The sequence below is a fragment of the Chinchilla lanigera genome, unplaced genomic scaffold, assembly GCF_000276665.1.
Source record: "Chinchilla lanigera isolate Chin_1 unplaced genomic scaffold, ChiLan1.0 scaffold00104, whole genome shotgun sequence".
NCBI classification, from domain to species: domain Eukaryota; kingdom Metazoa; phylum Chordata; class Mammalia; order Rodentia; family Chinchillidae; genus Chinchilla; species Chinchilla lanigera.
In genome coordinates, this window is record NW_004955505.1 from 160,105 (window position 1) to 183,566 (window position 23,462).

General features: G+C 37.4%; 1 protein-coding gene across 1 annotated transcript in view; it reads right to left on the minus strand.

Annotated features, from left to right (window-relative positions):
* Positions 1-23,462, minus strand: part of Lrrk2 (leucine-rich repeat kinase 2) — a gene marked incomplete at its 5' end in the record, with an annotated part of 132,600 nt that overhangs the window by 75,781 nt on the left and 33,357 nt on the right. The window contains 7 exon segments of the mRNA XM_013505951.1: positions 3,032-3,220; positions 6,532-6,790; positions 7,972-8,142; positions 8,216-8,344; positions 10,401-10,540; positions 10,664-10,808; positions 18,753-18,859. Coding sequence (XP_013361405.1) covers positions 3,032-3,220; positions 6,532-6,790; positions 7,972-8,142; positions 8,216-8,344; positions 10,401-10,540; positions 10,664-10,808; positions 18,753-18,859 — 1,140 coding nt within the window.

The window sequence follows — 23,462 nt, forward strand, 5'->3', positions numbered from 1 at the left end:
GTGAAATGAAGAGACATTTCTCAAAAAGAAGTACAAATGGCCAACAGATAAATGAAAAAATGCTCAACATCACTGGCTATCACAGAAATGCAAATTAAAACAGCGCTAAGATTCCATCTTACACCAGAAAGAATAGCAAAAATAAAAAAGTCAAAAAATAACAGATGCTGGCATGGCTGCAGTGAAAAAAGAATCCTGCAACATTCTTGGTGGGAATGTAAACTAGTACAACCACTACGGAAATCAGTATGGAGATGTCTCAAAGAACTAAAGTTTGAAATTCCATATGATCCAACGATTCCCCTTGTAAGTATTTTCCTCAAAAAGCTAAAGACACCACATTACAGTGATATATGCATGCCAATGTTTATAAAGCATAATTCATAACAGCTAAATCCTGGAATCAGACTGTATGCCCATCAACAGATGAATGAGTACAGAAAATTTCCGAGCATAATGAATACAACTCAACTATACAGAAGGACAAATTTGAGAAATCTCTAGGAAAATGGACACACCTGGAAAATATAATGTTGAATGAAATAAATCCGACACACAAGCTAAATACCACATAGTATCTCATTTAGAAAGGACAAACTGTAAACAAAGAGCATAAGAAAGAATGGATAGAAGGAGACACAGGGATGGAGCTCGTGCAAACAGGAAGGGTCTAGAAGACCGAGGGCCAGGAGAGGGGCGAGGGGAAGGGGAAGTGAGTAGAACCAAGATATGCCAGGCACAGGATCCCAACAACCTCAAGGAATGTAAACAATATATGTTATCAACACGAGATAAAATTAATAACATGAATGAAAATGGGGGAAGGGGATTGAGACCAAGAAAGAGAGAAGTGGGCAAGTAGGGGAAGAGGATTTTTAAAAAGGAAAATAAATACATTATGCTACTCCCCAAGATAAATGTAAATGTCACAAACATGTACTAATAAAAAAGAGATATTCTCCAAATGCATTTATAGATTTAATCTATATACATCAGTGTATTATATAAATTATATATTACAGAACATATCATATCAATAACATAATGTTATATCATTTACAAATTCATTCTAATGTTGTCTTATATTTAATCCCAATAAAAGTCCTATCGTAAAATTAGTTAATTCAAAATGTATATAGAAGTGCAAAGAATACCAGAGTACACTAGCTGACTTCAAGACATATTATTAAGCTAAGCTAATTAAAACAGTGTAGTATTGGCAAAAGATAAAGATATAAATAAATGGCACATTATAGATAATGCTAAATAGAGCCATACTTATATGGCCTATTGAATTGAACAAAATTGACATTGATTTAATAAAGATTTATAGTACTTTCAATAATGATGTTGGAACACCTACAGAGTCATACAGAAAAATAGAAGTAAGTCTTTCATCGATACCACACCCAAAAAACAACTGGCAGTTGACTACAGACCTGCATGTAAAAGTATTTTAACACTTCTTGGAGGAAACAGGCCAAACTATTCACAAATGTAGACTAAGAGATGTTTTCTAAAAGGCGGTAGAAAAAGCTCAAACTATAAAACAAAAACTTGAAAAACTGTACTTCATCAACATGTGAAACTTCTTTTTAAAAATTACCATTAATAACATGAGAAAAGAAGCTATGACTGGGGGGAAATATTTGCAATATATATATCCACTATGATTTCTACCCGCAATACCAGACTATATAAAGAACTCCTAAAATACAATACGACAACAACAATTAGGAACAAAATATCTCAACAGATACTTCACAAATATAATACGTTAATGATGTGTAAGAACATGAAAATATCCTCAATAGGATGGCCATAAAGGTAAATGACAATTAAACCAAGTGAGTTAGAACAGTATCTCCACTAGAAGTGCTAAAATTAAACTGGCCAACAGGATCAAACATTGCAAAGGCACCAGAATTCTCATGTATTTCTGGTGGGACTGTAACACGGTACAAGCACTTTGGGAAACAGCCAGACATAAAAGAGTACATACTGTGTGGTTCTATTTATGTGAAACTGGAGAAAACACTAATTTAACTTGTAATGACAGAAGGCAGATGCGTGCTTGCCAGGGTATGAGGACAAAGGGTCATGTTCTGTGGAGAGGTATAAAGAAACTTTTATGCATGTTGCACAACTTGGTACTAGTAATGACTAAGCATTTATAAATATCCAAAGCCCCTGAAAATATCTATTTAGAAGAATGCATTTTATGTTACATAAATAATAACAGTAAAGATGATTTCTAAAAATTACTTACACTTCAAATATTTCAGTTTGTGAAAACTTGCTTTTTGCCTTCTGAAATATCTTTATTCTAGAATTCCTCTTTTTTTTTTTTTCTTTTTTCTCTTTTGGTACCGGGAATCGAACTCATAACCTTGCATTTGCCAGGCAGGCGCTGTGCCACTGAGCTACAGCCCCATCCCTCAACTATCTTTATTCTATCACTCAAAGTTTCAGTCATTCAGTATATAAAAAAGCCCTTCATTCCCATTCTTACCAAGATGCATTATATTAAATGTTAGTCATAATTACTACCATTGTATGTCTTGTTAATGTCAATTTTGTAAAAAAATTATCAAGTGAGCTATTAAAATTTTAATGTTGTTTTCAACCATGATAAAAACCAAAAGGATTTTATTCCATGTCTCCTATCACCAGGCAGTCCAGACACTTTACTTACTTTTGAATCCTTACACGGAACCCTGTCATGACAACTTTTAACAAGGCGAAGGAGCTATACACAAGCTACAGTGAGACAGAGTCACCGCCTGAATGCAGAATGCACCTCCAGTCTGAGTCCGTTTTGCTCTCTAATAGTCGCCATTAACTGATCAGGCTGGGTAACACTTGGAAGCACAGAGACACATGTTCTTGCTTGAACTGGAGTGAGGCTCCATAACTGTTTCCAGTAAGAACCTCATTTTACCCAAATTTATCCAGGTTTTAGTCATTTCCACTGTTTAGTACCAGGGTATATGTGCAAAGAATAAAGGGAACTATGCTTCGTCATAAATACCTTCACTATCCAGGTCATCACTCTGACCAAACACACTGTCCATAGAAGAATCTGGGATGAAGGTCCATTCATCAAATTTATCAAGTACATCTTCAGGAAAATTCCCATCACTGCCTGAGGCTGCTCCTTCTTCGACAGCACTTTTCATCTGATATCTGAGCACCATTCTTGCTAGCATAGATCCTATATCTAAACATAAAACATATACCAGCAACTTCGGATTCCACAATTATACACACATAAACCAAAGCTCCTTATGTTCTCACACTTCCGGAGAGCTTTCCAAGGTCACTTTACAATATACAATGATATGGAATGGTGACCAAGGCGATAAATTAAATTTTTAAAAAATCATTAGCATTCATCTAAAGCTTGGATATAAACAACAAGATTGGATTGTAAGTAGTTTGATTCAAGAAAGGACTGGGTGCTGGGTGGGGTGACTCATGCCTATAATCCCAGCACTCTGGGAGGCTGAGGCAGGAGGACTACAAGTTTGAACCCAATCTGAGCAATTTAGCAAGAGCCTGTCTCGAAATAAAAAATAAAAAAAAGGGATGGGGATGTAGCTCAGTGTGAGTGCTCCAGTTTCCATCCCTAGTGCCACAAGGAAGGGAAGGAGCAGGGAGACCAAGAGGAGGAAACGGAGAGGAGAGTGGAAGAAGAGAAGAGGAGGGGAAGGAAGACAGGACTGGGCTGTGAAGGCCTATGTGAGCTCTCTAGCGCCATCTTCTCACCTGGAAAGTGAGGATGACAGCATATTCAGCACAACATTACAGAAAATATTACATGAGGTGACGCAGATAAAATAGCACACTGCCTCAAACATAGGTGTTAAATAAATGATATAGCTATTTATGTAAACTTTTCTGAGTGATTCATTCTATTGGGAAATTTGACAGAATTTCAAAGTTTAAATTCTTCTTGAAATGCCATTACACTGTAGTGTGAAGAAATAAGTTGGCAGGTTCCTCATTGTTCTAAATATAGCCTGGAAGTTTCTTCAAATATTTGTCTCACAGCGCACATTAAATGTTCTCTATGTGACTCAGTCAAGTAGGCCCTGAAAAATATTGTATTTTATTTTCATTTTTATTTTTTTATTTTGTCTTTTTTTTGTTTTGTTTTGTTTTGTTTTTGTTTGTTTGTTTGTTTTCCGGTACCGGGAATCGAACTCACGACCTTGTGCTTGCCAGGCAGGCGCTGTGCCACTGAGCTAAATCCCCAGTCCCTCTTTTTTTTCTTTTTTCTTTTTTTTTTTTTTTTGGTACTGGGAATCAAGCTCACGACCTTGCGCTTTCCAGGCAGGCAAACAGGCATTGTGCCGCTGAGCTATATCCCCGGCATTCTGAAAAATATTTTAAACCTATGAATCCAAACTGTGCCTCAGTTAGCTCAGCCGCCAGTGAAATTGGGGCCCCACTCTCCAATCAATCAAGTGACATTATTGTATTTTTTTAATTAGGTAAGACTTCTTAGTGCTAAGAACTTCACACAGAACACAGAGAACACAACAAACGGCAAATCTCTCCCTGGGACTGCAGTTCCTTCCATGGGCAGCCAGATATTAAAGGAAGCAGCTTGTTGACATGAACTAATGATAAAACATGGCACTAAATCATGTCTCGTCAGTTTCCAGTGTCCCCAGAGGCAGCCCAGAAACCTATTTGTGGATGTTTTGCTGACATATTTGCATATTCACATATATATATCTCCCGTATCTCAGTGGAGTTTTCAGCATCATTAGTATGCTAAAATCACAGTTCCATTCTTTTTTTCATTTAATGCACTTTCTGGGAGATGTTTAAATTTGCTACTTGCTTTCCCTCAAGGAATGCAAAGCATTCCACTGCATGGATATACCGTGATTTATTGAAACAGTCCCTTTTGGGAAATACTTGGCCCTTTTGGGAAATACTTGGGCTTTTTGGTCCTTTTGGGAAATACTTGGGCTTTTCCCCTCCCTTTTGCTATTTTAAACAATATTCTGCTATACAACATTTATAGGTTCCTTATGCACACTGAAAATGTCTGTACTATGGATTCCTAATGTTATATTGCTGAGTCTAAAACCCATGTATCCCCATTTACATGTACTATTTTCACATACCAGTTTTAAAAATTAAAAAGATTTTAAAAGTATGAACGTATACTGAAAACATTCATGAGTATCACTAGATGTCCTCCAAGGAAGAGAATTTCAATTGCTATCAACAATATGTGAAATGTTTGTTTCCATACATTCTTTTCAACACCATTTATTACCAACTTTTAACTTTTGTCAATATTTTACATGTATAATTGGAAGGCAGATACTGGGAATAGAAAAAGATGTTCAAATGGGAAGGGGAACAAGGGCGGGGAAAGGGGACAGACAAGGAAGGGAAAAGAAAAAGGGAAAAGATGGAAACAAAGGTCATGTTAATGGGAAGGGGGAAAAGGATTGAAAGGAGGGAAGAACGAGTAGAAAAAGAAGGATTAAGATATATTACGTACAGGTAAAAATTCCCTATGATGAATGAGATCTACATGGATAACAAATATGTACTACTAAAAATAACATTAAAAAATTTAATGTGTAATAGCTATATATTACGTGCAAAGAGCTAGTATAGATACTAGGGTTACAGTGATGGACAAAATGGACATTGACTTCTTGATGCTTACAATCCAACAAAAAGGGAGATTGTAAAACAAAAAGAAAAAATACAGTAACATAATATGCTCGGTAGTGGAATAGTTGAGAGAAAGAGCACTGTGACAGCACATAGGAGGATTTTCCCCTCAGATTTCCGGGAGGGGGGGATGTTTTCTTATAAAGTGAAGGTGTTGATGCAGGAAGTGTGAAGACAGTGAGATGAAGAGATAAGGGAGGGAGCGAGAGACAGCAACTCTGAGAAAAGCCTGGAAGTTCTAGGGGTGTATGAAGCATACAAGCAAATGAAAGGATGTCCGCCTGCTGGTATTTATTTCTAAGGTCCCCTGGAAGGTGCCAGACCTTGATATATAGAGCCACCAGTGTGGAAGGATAGATCATTTTTTTAGCAGCACTCAGGTATACAGTGAAAATTAGGAAACAAATTAATCAGATGGGGAAGGACTGGTGTGTTGCCAGTCAAATCACTGCATTTACATTGGATCCATTTTTGCATCAGAGAAATGAAAGTAAAGCAAATGCTATCAGCAAAAGAGTCCTTCCAGTGAAGAGTCACAGAACAGGATGACTACAGGGAAGAAGGTGAACATGGGAGGAAGTTAAGGGGGAAGCTAGAAGCTCAAGAGCTAAAACATTTAGTATAAGTGAACAATCAGAAGCAGATCAGCGCAAGGTAACTGGTCATCAATCGAATATAACATATACTTGTTCATTTGAAAGTACAGAGAAAATATTTCCTTAACTGACTTCAAAGTACATATTAACTTGAAAAATGACAAGGATAGAGGTATTTTGTGTATCTTGTTTACACAGCGATATACAAAGTATTCTTGTGGATACTTACTTGTTTGTTTCCTTAAATTAGATGTCTTATCTGGAAATAAAGGAGCAAGCCAAGAAGGCTCGATTTTTCCTATACAAAATCCTCCAAGGCAAATGCTATTGTTGGCAAGGTCCAGGGCAAGCCTCCTCAAGAGTAAGCTGATGATCTGGCTGTCGCCCTTCTCGATGCTGATGGTCAAGGCTTTCCTTACATCTTGTTCACGGGACCCGCTGTTGAGCAACAGTTCCACCAGTTTGGGACTGCTCTCTTTCTCACATACCTATTCAAGGGAAAAAAAGCAAGGGTGCCTGTGAAAAACTGTAAACTTCCCTTCTGGGAGACTGGGAGACTGAACTTGGCATGATTTTTCTCTACACGAAGTGAGAAGTGTAAAGTGAAGGTGGACTGTTGACCTGATTGGCTTTGGGATCTGTCTGAGGGATCAGGAAAGCATACCTGTGGGTATGTCTGGGTGGATCCCAGAGGCATGATGTGGAGTCTGTATCTGGCCACTCTCCCCTTCCTCTCTGGCATTATTCCCCTGCTATGCTTCCCAGATGGCATCTACTAAGCATCTTTGCTCCAGCCCACCCTCCCACCATGGTGTTTCTGCCTTGGAAGGAGCCAACCATGGACTGAATCTCCTGAAACCGTGAGACAAATTAAATTTCTTCTACTTTAAGTTGTGGGTGTCAGCTATCATACCTCAGCATGGGGAAAGCTGGCTAATACACCAAGATAAGGTTCCCACCAACAGATAAATGGGTAAAGAAAATATGGCATATACACATATGGAATATTACTAGCTATTAAAATACTGAAACCCTGTCATTTAAGACAACATGAATGAGCCCAGGGAACATGTTAAGTGGAATCAGGCAGGCAGAGAAAGATGATACACGTTCTCCTTCATCTGGGAAATCTAAAAAGAAACTGATTTTATGTAAGCTAGGAGAAGAATAGTGGTTACTAGAGGCTCAAGTCTTTAAGAGGAGAGTAGATGAGGATATATAATTATAGTTAAATAGAAAGAATATTATTTTAAATGTCCAAAATAGGCAAATTCATAGAAACCAAAAGTTGTTAAATTATTGTGTGAGGCCAAAGGATAGAGAGAAGAGGACAGATGGTGGGGAAGAGAAATGATAAATGGCTACTAATGGTTATACAGTTTCACTTCTGGAGAGAGAGAGACAGACAGACAGACAGACACACACACACACACACACACACACACAGAGACAGAGTTCAAATTCAAGATCCTCCCGTCTCAATCTTCTGTGTAGCTTTAATTACAGGTATGTGCCACCATCCTAGCTGGATCATATACTTTAAATACATAGATCCCATGATACATGAACTATATCTCAAGAAATATGCAGGAGAAAAAGAAGGGAACAGCTGTACAACAAAGAGGCCAAATATCAGAGAAAAGATAAAAATGAGGCCTTGAATATTTACCTGGCAAATTAAAGGTGTCGTCTCCTTTGCTTGATTGGCATCAGCTCCCAGAAGAAGCAAGCATTCAACCATGATACTATTGTTCTGATCACACGCTCTCCTCAGCATCACACTTTTTAGCTCATCATCCACAGCTAGTTTTGCAAAGCACTTGCAACAGAGGCTCAGAAACTAGAAAGAATGGAAACGATAATTAGAGCCACTAAATGCCTCAACGTTAGCCTATGGGTGAAAAACACTGTACCTGTCGATCCTTCCGTTCCATGATACCGGAAGACAACTGATGGAATATTACTGAATCAAATGAATGGTGCACCAGCAACTTGGAAAAAGATACTGACAATTCAAGTATTGCCAGGACTGTCTGAAACCCCTGAAAGTAAATCCAAAAATAATAACATAAACAGTTACGGGCAAAGGGAAATAAATATAATAGACGATTTGGATAGGGCACTTAATATCTAGTATGTTCACTTCACTAAGCAGATATATTTCTTGAGTGGTGCTTGGCAACTGTGAACCCTAAAGCCGTCCTGTAAATACTCCTTCCTCTCCTACTATGATGCAGTGCACAAAAACACAGAGAACAAATGCTAGTTAACAAATCAGCTTCAAACAAAGCAAGAAAAAAATACCCCTAAAATTTGGCATACAAGATCACTGTCTGGAGCCATTTACATAAGATGAAAACTAGGTATTAATCAGGATCAAAAATATGGCCAATACAGAAATTTTTGTTTTTATTACAAGATTACAGAGTAGGTTCTCTAGATGGGTCAGCATTCCCCCAGTGATTTTGTGCTGTATCCTGAAATTTTAGCCAAAGAGAAAAATATATACTCCTAGATTTCACTCATCTTGATTGCATTTGAAAGAAGCTCTGAAGGCACTCCAAGCTGTATACTCCTGTAGCAAGTTCCTTATAAAGAACAGCAGTAGTATTTAGAAACAAACATCCCCTAAAGAGGTCTGACTTCTCCAGCTACGTGAGGTTTTTAAGATGAGACTTCTGCCTTTAGCATTATTAAATGGCACGGGCAAACCCACCAAAGAACAGCTTAACTTATTAATATAGGATTACCGCTACTATCCCATGTAAATGAACTTGTTGAAATATTGAAATTACTACTGTGCATTACTAAGATGCTGAGTTTCTACAAATGCTAACATTTGATAAGAAAAAGAGTCCTAATTTGTGCAGGAGTAGGAGACAGTTGGTCCTCCTGCCTCCAGGACAGACAGACTAGCAAATTCCAGTGCTATGGAAGAGTTCGTGATTCACATACGTGTAGCAGGCACATTGCTCGGATTAAAAACTGTTCAGCATTGAGCTGGCTAAGTAAAATACATGACAGGTCAGATTTGGGCTCTCAGTTGTAAGTTTATAAACTCCACCCTAGGAATCCCAGTTACTGAAAGCTCCATACCTGCTCAAAATCATTTCCTGTCCCTGGACTATTTTTAATCAATACTGGTTTGCCTATAATAAGTATAGCATTAGGCACTCTATTAAAAAGCAGATTTATAAAATGTATTGTTTATAATCTAAGAATGCTATGTATTCAGCACTATACATATCTGTGCAAAGTTTTCCATTAGATATCCACTAGATATTTTTATTCCTGATTAATGCTACCATTTAAGAAAAAAAATTTTTTGTTTGACTGTGTTTTACCAAACATGCAAACTCTTAATTACTAAAATCCAGGCAGAAATGCATTTTTTAAAAATTAATTATTTATTTTGCTAATTTTAAAAAACTGAATCAATTTCTTTCTTTCTTTCCTTTTTTAAGAGGTATGGCAGGGGAGGATCTTGCTACATTGCCCAGGCCTGACCCAAATCCTGGTCCTATGTGATCCTCGCATCTCTGGCTCCCAAGTAGCTGGGAATACAGGTGTGCTCCTCTGCACCAACTAACAACGTATTTCTTAACCTCCCTTGAATTAACCTTAGGCTATCTTGGATCCTTTATAAAGACAGTTATTATACATCCTGATTTAAATTTTGCTTGATGAAAAATATTTTAAAATATGGCTTCACTGCAGGAAAAAAATCCCGAAGCAAATGACTAGAGGTACACAGCCCATGTAAAACAGAGAGTGATAAACTTTGGAATAATTATAACTTGCCTTTATCTAAAATCTAAGCCAACGACGACAACAACAAAAAAAAACTCAGCTAACTAGAACTGCTTTAGCACATTTTCACTGAAAAGACAAATGGCAAACAAACTGCTGATTTGAGAGATCTAATAATGAAACTCCAGATCTTTAGAGAGTCAATCCAATTCTCTCCTCCTTCTATAATGAAAATACTACAAAATGATAAATGGTTTTTAATTAACTAGGACATCCAAATGCAAAGTGGGAATTACACGGACTACCCCCGCACAAGTTCCCAAATCCCTTTCCAGACGATGCACGCACTTTAATCTGCACTTCAGCATCATCTTTAAATCGCTGTAAACTGTAAACCAGAACATTTGCCACCAGATGCCCAGCTCCTACACGTAAATTCTTCTTCGTAATCAGGCATCCTATAAGACTTAAGCCCAGGCACTGGATTTCTAGAACAAGAAGAGAAACAAATGACAAAATCAATCATTTCAAACTTCAAATCTTCAAAAATAAAGACCTGAGAACAAAAGCCAGTGCCCTACAAACATCAGCTCTGAATCCTGAGTACCAACCTTGGTCATCGGGATACATCTGCAGAGTGTGAAGCACTGAATCAAGGGCGCCTTCTAGGCATAACATCTCTAATGCCTCAGGGAAATGTGCTATGGAAGAAATGACTTTTAATCCACATTTCTGAATCCCAGGATTTCCAATGAACTAAAAGTCAAAAGAAGTTTAAGAGTATTTACTATTAAAAGTGAGATCTGAATATCTGTATCAGTTAAAACCAGTTGTAGATTGATAAAACACAAATAGAATAATCCAAATACAAATTAGTATCTTTAATTCTGTCTTCTATGTTATTAATTACTTTTATGCTTTGAGAACTAGCAATTCAACATTCATTGAGTGCTTGTTCTGTGCCAGCCATTGTACTAAATACACAATTTCTTTTCATTACATCTCATGAAATTTACACTAATATCATTCTGAAGATATGCATTGGAGAAAACACAGCCTCTTCAATACATGATGGAGAAAACTAGATATTCACACAGGACACTGGAACCTGACTAATCTCTCTCACTTACACAAAAATCAACTCAAAATGGATTACCCCCCAATACAAGCTGAGTTACAGAGAGGTAGGTTTGAGTCACACATACTGCAAATTGCAGAACTAAAACAAAACTGAGGAAGTTTGACCCTAAAGCCTAATTAGTACGATGCAACAATGTCTCATACAACACAAAATATTAATTGAATATTGAGTGTAATCCAAGTGCTTACCACACCTTATTTCATTTCTTCCCTTAGGAACTTTATGCAGTAGATTTGCCAGACTTTAAAGATGGAGGCACAAGTGCTCAAGTCACATAAATAGTAAGTGTCACCCAAGCCTTGGCTGTGAACGTGCCTGACCTAAAAGCCCAGGATCTTAATCACAGTATCTTCCAACTTCTTTAATCTGAATTTCCTCCAGATGATTTAACATTACTTATGGGTATTCTACTAGAAGCTGCTTCCTTCTCTAGTTCACCTTATTCACTGAGAAGGAATCACCAACGTATTTGTGGAAAAACTAGTCAAACCTCTTCTCTTTTGATGTCTAGGGAACATATCTAATATTTACTCTGGTTACCCCTGCCCCTCTCCGCTTTTTCCTACACAAACAATCTCCCCAAACATCTACTGTAATATGAATGCCCACGTTTTAGTTTTCCTTTCAAATATTACAATGCTACCCTCTTCCAGATTTTAGCTGATTCATACAGGTAAGACTATATGAACCCTGGTTCCTTGGTATCTCCGATCCCAAGATCTGATTTCCCCACCACAGGTACAGGCTACAGCGGAAAGGGCACCACGCCCGACCTCGAACTCAGGTGTAGCACCTTTGGCCAAAGATCCTTCCTTCCAAGCTTTCTTACTCTGTCCTCAGTGAACAAACTTATACGCTTCCCAGTCTAGTCCTTCAATGCCTCTCTATTGTATTCACTATTTTAAAAAAACAAAAATAACACGGAGTACGAAGAAACATCAGTCTCTCATCCTGTGCCGCTGCTCTCCACCCAAGTGGAGAATTAAACGAGGTCCGGACACCATTTCCTCCAGCACCTTAACAAAATACTCTTCCCCTTGCCTCTCTTGGCATTTTTCCTGTCCCTGCTTCCATCTTACCATCTTTCCCTGAGCAGTAAAAGTGCATCCACTTTGAAGCCATTAGATTTGGGTTTAACTTCTGAAAATCTGAGGACCATCCAAAAAGAGCAAAATAGCATTTACTCAGAAGTGATTACAAGGGTTACTGAACAAACACCAACAAAAGCAATGTCACACAATGTGAAGTTAGGGGAGTGGTTTAGTGTTTGTCCCAGATCCTGCGCTCGGAAACATGCCTAGTAAAGTAGAACTGTTCCAGATGAAATGTGATAACTTGTACAGGACATTAACACTGAGCAACGACCTCAGACCAGGGCTTCGAAGAAACACTCCTTGAAAGTGAAATTTCTAAGTTACTGAGAGTTTTTCCTTCATCAGCCTTTCCTTCCACTAAGCTACCACTTTTCCTGCATTTATAAAGTTATTAATAGAAAAGTCTCCACCCACCGCAGCCACATTCTTCCTGTCTCTTAATTATCAGACTTCTGTTCTCACCACTCTAAATTAAAACCATTCACTGGAAAAAGTTCAGCACCAACTGAATTGCTGCTTTCTCCTCCCTTGAGTTCCCTGAGACAGCACGCCCCTAATTTTCCTCGAACTTTAAAACCATTCATTTGTCCCTCTCCTTTACAATCTTTTATTTCCACTCCAGACGCTGTGAAGAGTTCTTTTCTTAAAACACTTCTATTCCTGGGTAGGATTTTATACACAAATATGCTAAGAAAGGCTCCACTTGCCATTGCTGTCACTATCTTGAAGTCTTTGACAATTTTACAATAAGGGGTCCCATAGTTTCATTTTGTACTGAGTTCCACGAGTTGTGCAGCCGGCTTTGCATCTAAACTCAAAATGTACCTTATTTTTGTGCTAAAAATATACTCAACTGATATTTACAGAGCACCTATCTTTACTTCCAACTAATCTCTATGTAACTACTGCTCCTTACAATGGGAAGCTCCCTCTAACTTCAGCCTTCTTAGATCCAGTTCAATACCTGGCCAGCAACAGGAAATCTGTGTCTTGTCTATGCACAAAGAGAATCCAGAATTTCACAGGCTCACAGATGACAGTGCTTAAACTGAATATAGGAGTATTTGACTTTTAACAGTTTAGTACATTTTTAAAATCATATATGTGAGTATTTGAACACATGTGTGGTATTTACATGCCTACAATGGCCTTTCCTTCACTTACTCACTGACTTACCTTGAAGTAGAGATTTTTTTGTGTGTTACTATTCAAATGGGGATTACAATTAATTTCCTAGTTTCTACTCAGTGATTTTCAAGTGGAAATTTTGGATATGCCAATAGAAGGGTGCCTGTAGACATTAACTGGAAACATGCTATGCTTCACAACTTTCAACTTTTTTCTTTACAGAAAAATCCATAAATAATTGAAATGGTTTCTCTAATGAGTCAGACAGACAGCTGAAGGAGGAAATTTCCTCCCTACCCTCTTTCCTGACTGCCAGCTAAATAGATTAGCTAAGAAAGAAAATTCCCTGATCATTTGGGGGTTTGTTTTCTTTTATCCTTTCTCCTTTTTCTTTCATACTACATCTTTGTTCTTTATATAAAAAATAACTGTATGGATTGGCATCCCATGCATACAAGTAGCTATCAAGCTGATTTGTGGCCCCTGTATTGTTCTACAGCAAGGCAAATGAGATTCAACATTATATGTCTTACATCTACAAAGACAGCTAAAATAATGCAATAGAATATATACACATATACATAAAATATTTTATATATAAATAGGCAATTCAAGAAAACTTCGATATATATTCTATAGAGTTGGACATATATTCTATAGAGTATATGTATTATATAGAGCATACCTATTCTACATATAAACACTACATGTATATGCATATAGGTGCCCATATAATTCAAGAAAACTTTTCAGGAAAAAAGGATTGAATGTACAGCTATAACAATGACATCACATCCCAGAACTATCATTAAGATATATATCTTAATAAGGTGACTCGATTGCAAGACAAAAAATCCTTTGGACAGTCAGGCAAATCTGTTAAGAAAAAAAAAAAAAAAAGAAGTCTGTCTCCACTCTCCAGGTGTCTTCACTAAGATATTCAACACTAGCACACACTGAAATGCCTACAAAGTCTTCATGGAAAGAAAATAAAACCCCAATACCTTTAAAGTCAGCCAAATTGTTTTTGCAAGAGTTCAAGTGCAAAGGCATCAGCAACATAAGGAAAAAACATTCTAACCACTAAAATACTCAACGAACGCAACTTTTTGAAAGAAATTCTAAAAACAAAAAGATGAGTGAAAGCTGAATGGAAAAACTGTAGCAAAAGGACCTGAGGTTAACAATGAATTCACGCAACTGAGAGAATAAAATGAAAGCAATTTTAAAAGTATAACTACAAAGCTGAGTATAAATGTTGATCAACATACAGTTTATTTACTTATTTCATGAACTGTTGGGAAAACACAAGATTATAGAAGTGTGAGTACTCATATTCTCAGCATTTAGAGCTAGAGGTCAAAAGATACTTTTAAATCTAATAGCAGTAACGTTAATATTTACTGAGTTCAGACTATGTACTATACATTGTACTGACACTTTCACATGAAATACCTCATAAAATCAACTCTGAGTAAAGCATCATTTATTGGGCCGGGGATATAGCTCAGTGGCATAAGCACCTGCCTGGCAAGTGCAAGGTCCTGAGTTGACTCCCAGTACAAAAAAAAAAAAAGAATCATTTATTATCTCTCTTTTATATTTCATGAAACTAAGATATTAAGTAATTTGTTCAGGGTACACAGTTCATAGGTGGTAGACCCAGTCATAAGGAAGTAGAAATATACTAATTTCATTATGTCATGTAAATAGTGTGTTAGCATACATGAAGAAAAAAATGATACCTGGGGAATACAATAATATTCATGAAAGATTTGAGATTCTTCCTTAGCACATTAGCAGTCTCGTGCTTTTTAATCTATATCTATCCAGAATTACATAATTAGAAAGTAGTATAATTGATTTGGTTAGTCTCACTGATGGCCATTATACCACTGGAACAGGTTACACTGCAGTAAAACTCTCAATATTTCATAGGCTGTGAAAATAATGAGTTCAATTCCTACCCAAGCTACATGTCTGCTGCAGCTCAGGAAGGCCCTGCTCATTACTGTCAGCCAGGGGCTTCTGCTAACACGCAACCACTATTTTAACCATCACAGGTCACAGTGCGTGAGAGAATGTTCTGGAAGATGCCTCACCAGCTATTAAATGTTTGGCCTAGAAATGACAAACATAATCTCTAGTTGTAATTCCTTAACCAAAACTAGTCACATAGTCTAAAATACTGTACTACAAAATACTGACAATCACCAGAAGATGCAGAGCTAAAAATATTTTTCAAACAACACTAATGGTTAACAAGTAAACAGTTGGTTGTCACATTTTCCTTGTTACAAATTATGCCACAGTGACCATTCTTGTCTAAAAATATTTGTGTATATATTCAAGGATATCTGTTTTATAAATTCCTAGGATGGAATTTCTGATCAGAAATCATGCTCATTTTAATTTTAATAAATATTACCAAATTTCTCTCCAAAAGGTCATTCTTTTTAATTTACATTAATAACGATTATAGTTGAAAATCTTTTCTTATGTGTATACCAGTTTTATTTTTTACCATTACATTTCAATCGCTTGCAGTATGTTTTGACAAAAAGACTCAGGTAAAGATTCAGCTTCCTTTGTTTTCCTCAAATGGCTGGAAAGCTAGTGGTTCTGACACAAATTACTAAGTAAATTATTTTTCCTCCAGTATTGGAAAATGTCATGTATGAATTGAACATTTTCATTTGACTCTATTTTCTGAATCATACGAATTAATTGTTCCATTAATTTTACACTAGCCCACCTACTTCAAGAAAATACTACTGTTATTTTTATTGGGAATATGTAAGTACGGATTATTATTATTTTTTTTTTTTTGTCTTTTCTTCCAGTACCAGAAATTGAACTCACAACCTTGCACTTGCCAGGCAGGCGCTTTGCCGCTGAGCTAAATCCCCAGCCCCAATATAGATTATTTTTCAGTTTTAAAAATGAGTCTGAGTTGTGTTTCATAGAGTAGGCCTGTAATCCTTTTTTAACTATACCCACAGAGCATTTTTAATTGCTGTGCTTGTTATTGTTTTTGCAAATGTTGTCTGTCTTCAACAAATGAAATAAATGTCTTAAATATTTAAGCCAGGAATGTACTGCATTAAGGTTTTTTGTTTATTTGGTTGGTTGGTTGGTTGGTTGGTTGGTTGGTTGGTTTTTTGTTGTTGTTTCATTTCGTTTTGTTCTTGGCAGTACTGGGGTTTAAACCCAGGGTCTCTGCACTGAGTTACATTACCAGGCCTTCATCATCTTATTATTTTTTTGTTTGAGATAGGGTCTTGCTATGTTACTAGGTTGCCAGGCTGGGTTTAAACTTTCAGTCCTCCTGCCTCAGCCTCCCAGAACCCTGAAGTTATAGGCATGTACTACCATGCCTAGTTACTTCAAGGTTTTTGTGAAGCCCACAAGCTCTTTTCACTTGTGAGCATTTCAGCAGACTGGTTTTACCTTATAGGGTCTCCTGGACAAAGAGAATAGTGGTGTCACTGCATACAAAACAGAAGCAGTCAGGGGCTGGGGATTTAGCTCAGCCGCAAAGCGCCTGCCTGGCAAGCGCAAGGTCGTAAGTTCAGTTCCCGGTACCAGAGAAAAAAAAAAAAAAAAAAAAAAAAACAGAAGCAGTCAAAACATCAAGGGTATATTTCCTACATTGCTCTTCAGAAATGAATCCAGAGAAAGAGATCTCTATGGAGCAAGTGACTAAAAGTCTCCATCTGAGGAAAACTAAAAGGATCAAGCACAAGCAGCACATGGATGTTCCCAAGGATTTCTGCTTCAGCTTGAATTCTAATGCTATATTTTATATACAGTACACATTAAATAATTTGTGGATCATAGTTGAACCTAGAGTTTTATCTTATTTAGAATTCTGCTCTGAGTTTAGACTAAGTGATAATTCACTTCATTGTTTTTGCAATATTTGTACCTAAATCTTCAGATGCTTTTAACCGGAGTAAGACATATGACAGAATTTCAGAGCTACTAATTCTCAACTTGTAGTCTTTTTTGTCAGTCATGATGGAGGGTCAGGGAGATAACGCTGGAGAGCTTTCTAAAATAAAATGCTGCTGCTTCTATTTCCCTTTGACCGTAGCTATTCACCTCTAAGTAACAGTCACTGTTGAGTGAGACGAGAAAAAAAAAGTAGCTTTCAATCTCCTAGGATACAGCAGGAACATAAGACCTAGGACAGAGCGTCTTTCTCTCCATTCTCCCACTCATACAACCAAGTTTGGCAAATTGAAATCAGAGTGATCGATAAGGCTTTTCCAACACCTCCTGCTTCTCATCAATACTCGCCATGAATAAAATTAACTGCATCTTCCTCTTTGTTCCTAGAATATGTCTCCAAACCTAGTATAGCTGCGTGCTAATGCTAGCAATGCGTCTGTTTCATGCGTGGTCCTTATTCATCCAGCCAGAGTATGAGACTCATGACAGAAGAGTACACAGCATTCTCATTTTGGCCTTCCCAGTGCCTATTATTCCTTCCATGCACTTACTTCCAATAAATACTTCCACTGTCTCCTAACCGTATGTTTTTGCTACACTCAAGGTATATATATGAAAGTTTACATACAAGTGATTCACATAGCATAAACATCACATTATAAAGTTCACTTTAAATTGAATTTTAAAGGTGATCTTTCTGGAGGACACTCTAATTAAGTCATGACATTTACTAAAGTATACCTAATCAAAAGGAACCATTTCCATGAATTACTTTGAACACTATCTTCCTTTTATAAAACCATTCACTCTAAACATTATTTAAATATTTACTCATGTTTTTGTTAAAAACGAGTTCATCTTATGTTAAACTTTCAAATTATATACACAGACATGCAAATGCATTCAAAAACGGTAAGAAACAATGCGTAGCAAATCTTTTCAGAGTTTATCTCTGAGTACAGCAATGAAAAGAGCACAGGGAATCAAAAAAGATTCTAATGCTCTCACTGGTATATTTTTGTGGGTTGAAATTTTTACCATAGCAGACCAAGAGCACAGACAGAAAACAGCAGCCATAGTTCCTGTCATAACTTGTGAAACTGATTTGCATAACCAGGTCTTTGGTTGTCTTTCAGATTAAGCAAACTCAAGTGGAATCACACTAACAGTCAAAGTAAGACTGTCTATCTGTAGTTGATAGTTACTTATCTCCGCTGGATTTAGCACTTGGTACACATCCCTTGGCCCCCACACCCCTATTGGCATCTTGAGTTCCTACAATCATAGTAAGCAGAAAATTTAAACTGGAAAAAAACCCTCTATTTCCCTGAATTTAATATTCTAGTTAACAGTATAAAGTCAGAAGATCTATATTCAACATACCCTGTTCAAAGCTGCTAGGACCAGTTTGTGAATATCATTCTTTAAACACTGTCTCCTAGCCATATTCAGTTTACGTTGAGATTCATCTCTGGATTCTTCTGGCATACCTAAATGCAAACATAAGTAAGTAAATAAATACACGCACATGTAATATTATGGCTCAGATCTACAATGTCCCCCAAAGTCTCCTGTGTTCACAGGTGGGGCTTTTGACTGGATCATGAGGGCAGTCACTCGCCAGTGGATTAATCCACTCCTGACTTTATGCGCCACTGGGAGCTGAGGCCTGCTTGGACCATGTGGGTCCCTTGGGCTGTGATTCACAAGGGTGCATTCTCCCCAGCTCCTTTCCTCTCTCTGTGCTTCCTGGTCACTATAGCGTGAGCGGCTGCCCTCCTCCAGGACCTTCCACTATGCTGCTTCTGGCTTGGAGCCAGGTGACTTTGGACTGAACCCACAGGAACAATGAGCCAAAATAACCTGCCTCCATTCCGGGATATTTTGTTCCAGCAATGGAAAGTGACCCATAAACATATGTACGTACTTCTCTCATAAGTATTAAAGCTGAACAAATTGTCACTTGTAAAAAGTTATCATAATTTACCTAACAAAACACATGTACTGTTTTCCAGTAAAAGATTCCTCATTAGAGTAATAATACCAAGTTTTAAGAAATCTGTAAAAGTATTTCATCATTGAATACAAAAAATACAATGCATATGGATATTTACTGAATTCAAAGTGATAAGAAATTACCTACGGTAGTGGAATTTTTTTTTAAGTAAACAATCTTTTGCAGGAGTTGGCTCTAGTTTAAGATTTTAGAAGATTTTCATGCCACAATAAACAACCTTAGAAAAGTTAAATGTTATTTGTATACAGCAAATATGGTCAGATATGAAATATAGACATAAAAACAGCTGGGATAATGGTGGAAAAACAAGATTTGAGTTGCAGTATTAAGATGGTGGAGGGTTTGTCATTTAACTATAAGACATCTAAAGACTGTATAGTGGTACTATTGTTTAAAAATACTACTTATTAACCTACATTGTAGCTGAAAGATCCCAAAACTATTGAAAACTCTAGAAGTCAAAAAATTGTTATAGAATACCATGTACCAGTAAAATTATGTTGAAAGACTATCTTTCTCAAACCTATAGAAATAATTATTAATACAGAATTAATCATAATCTTTCATCTTTATAATTAGTATTATGAATTATAAGCTGGCTGTTTATTGCCTTTCCTTCACTCAGTAGGAAAAGGAGTGCCAAGTATATGCCAGGGTTTTTGCCACATGCTGGGAATACCTCAATGAGAAGGTAAGCTGGGCTCCCACTCTCCTGGAACTCTATTCTTCATGCAAAATGTATTCAAATAGGTTCTGACATTTGCTACATGGCAAGTCTCAAACTCCCTGTGTAGCATTTTGAGTGACTAAGGCCACATTACCTTCCGAGGTTACCCACGACCCTACAAGCAGAGGGGACTACTAAAAGAAGGTCTGTTGAGTAGCAAAGATGTCTTGCCGCACTTAAGGAGGCTTATTAAACTCTGTCCTGATATTAACCGCCAAACAAACCTTCCTTTAGCTTTCATCCCTCATCTCTGTTCTACCTTGAGGTACTAACATCCACAACAGATACAATTTCCTTTCCACTAAGCAGTCTTCTGAGCTGTGTGGACTGTCAACTTTCTTGAGGCAGAATCCTTAGCCTCATCACCTCCAGCCTCAAGGGCTCCAAGCACAGTTGTTCAGATATGACAGGTGTTCAGTAGACATCGTTGCATAAACATGCACTTACAAATGCCTAACAATCAGGCTGCATGGGTTGAAATCTTAAATTCCTACATCTCTACACCTCAGTTTCCTCATCTGTATAATATGAAGAAGTAAAAGAAGGAGGAGGAAGAAACATCTGTTTTACGGGTTGCTGTGAAAATTAAAAGTTAACATATGCAAAGCATTGTAAATAATGCTTGATCTTTTTTCCTCTGGTATTAGGGATTGAACTCAGGGCCTTCACGCTGAGCTCCATCCCCAACCCTGTTTATTTATTTTGAAACAGGGTTTCACTAAATTGTTAGTTTCACTAAGTTGCTTGGGCTTGGCTAAACTTGTGATCCTCTTGCCTCAGTTTCCCAAAGTGCTGGGATTACAGGGGTGTGGGATTACAGCCACCTCACCAGGCTGCCTGATTTTGTGTGTGTGTGTGTGTGTGTGTGTGTGTGTGTTTGAGACAGGGTCTCACTATGTCTGCCTGATATTTTTTTAATCCTCTACATTGCTAGGCATTATCATTGTCATTAGTTGCAAGTGAGTAGATTTTAATACAGTTTTCACACTCTAGGTTATTGCTTTTCTAGGTTAAATGATCTCAGTTCCTATTACTGCCCTTATTAATACGGATTTACACAGCTTATTACTCTCCTCTAGATAACTCTTCATGGGCCTGTGCTCTTCCCTAAATAGCTGCATGTTATTTTCTCTAGAACTAAGTCAAGAGAGAACAAGTCAAATGACATTTTCTTAAAATAACGGGGTGTCTATTATCATTCTATTGCAGCACCCAGCTTGATGTCTGTGTAACGTAAGTTACTATAAAAGAAATTAAAATGTACAGTACTAAATTGAAAAAGGTCTTGAGACATATACTACATGCAAGACATTGCACTTAATTGGGTACTAAATTATATAAATTTAAAGCAACACAATTTTTTTACTATGGAAATTTGAATATGGCCTAGTATCTGCACAGCAAGATGTCTTACAAGGACCTCAACTTAACTTGTTCAACCAGAATGATATTCAATATCAACATTACAGAGTTACTCACTTACAGGTAGAATAATACAGTACAGTAGTATAACCTGGTAAGCATGCTGTGCTGTTGTGATTGGTATGGAGTATGACACGGGCAGATTGTTCAGCCTTTACCTAACAGAGAAATGTCTATACTCTGTTTATACTCAGTATATAAGCATAGTTATATAGTAACATGCTTCCAAAATGTGTCTAAGAGTATATTTTCATATGTAAAATAAATCCCTAAAGTAATTATTTTCAAAGGCACTCATGGCCACCTAAGTGTTTACTGACTAACAAATGTGGCTTCAGGGCCTATTTAAGATCAATAAAAGAAAAGAAAAATTATATTCAAAATTTGTCTGGGGACTAAAAGTATACTGTTTTATTATCAACTGCCCTGCTTCTGAACGTCTTTTGGTAATTTTTAAAACTCCCACCCACCCTCAAAAGAATCAGAGTGATACCTTTCAGGATACGTTGTTGCTGTTTTAGTACAACCTACAAACAAAACTCTAAAACTCACAATATATTTATATTATGTCTATTAAATTACATCTCAAAAATTCACCGATAATTATGACTCAATTAAAAATATTGATTGAATAGCTGTTTTTGCTCAAGGTCCAAGGACCTTTGAAAAAATGACTGAGCAATGCTGTCCTTGAAAAACACATGATCTTTTTTTTTTGAGACAGGGTTTTGCCATGCAGTTCAGGCTGGCCTCAAACTCACAATGATCCTCCTGCTTCAGCTTCCCGAGTGCTAGGATTACAGGTATGTACCACCATGCCCAGCAAAAATAAATAAATAAAAATAAAATAAAATAAAAACCTTGTAACAGGTCTATTCTTAGCCTCAGAAATGTAAGATACCTATATAATGACAGAAAATGATAGATTTAAGGTGATTTCATTTCAGAAGGAAACAGCACTTCAAAAAATTCAGAATTTTATAGAACAAAAAAGAAAAAGTATTAGCCCTTATATTTAGCAGTCATAGTGTCCTAGCAAATACATCTAACCACCTCTCAATTCATCCTCTCCTGCCTGTGTCCAGGGCCCTCTTCCCTGCCTCACTTGCCTACCAATGACCTCCAAGCCAGCAATCCTCCACCTGGTCTCTCCCTGCCCGTCGCCCTCCATGCCTCAGCACTATACACATGGCTACAACCCTACAAGCTTTACGCTCCTCTAACATATTTGAGTTTACTTTCATTTAAAAGAAAAAGCACAAATCATCCAGCACTGCATCCAAGTCCATCACTTCCGGCCTCCATCTGCCCCGCCACGTCCACCCCCCAGCAGACCTCTCCTCAGTCTCTTCCCTCACTCTAGACCATGGGCCCTGCCCTTCCCCTTGAAAAGTCCTTTCACCCTTTCTCCCAGCCAACCCTACCCATGCTTCAGTCCCAAACACCACAATCTCTGACCGGCTCCTTTGAACAAGTGATTCGTCCCTCCATAAACATTCTCATACACACATGCTTTAGCAGCCCCTTCTTTCTGTCTCATAACTAACAACTGACGTGCTGGGTACTTCTAAGCTCCTATAGCACTACACTCCTGCGTTTCTTCCATTCATCTTTCAAGCCATGACAGCAGCACAGTGTTCAGAACGTAAGAGGCACTTTAATAAATACGTGTTGAAGGAATACAGGAGTAGGTGTTTTAAATGGGCTTTGCAAGACAAATGAGGTAACAACAAATGTAAGTAAATAGGAGTGGAGGAGGAAGCCGCTGAGGTTAATGAGTAAAAGCCCCACGGTTATACTGGAGAAAAATCAACCCAATCGCAGAGTCAAAGAAACACTGAAATAAAGCAAGAAATGAGGTATGAACGTTAGCTACTGCTTACAGTTCAGGCAAGGAAAAATAAGGCTTGAACTTGAACTGGGGTCA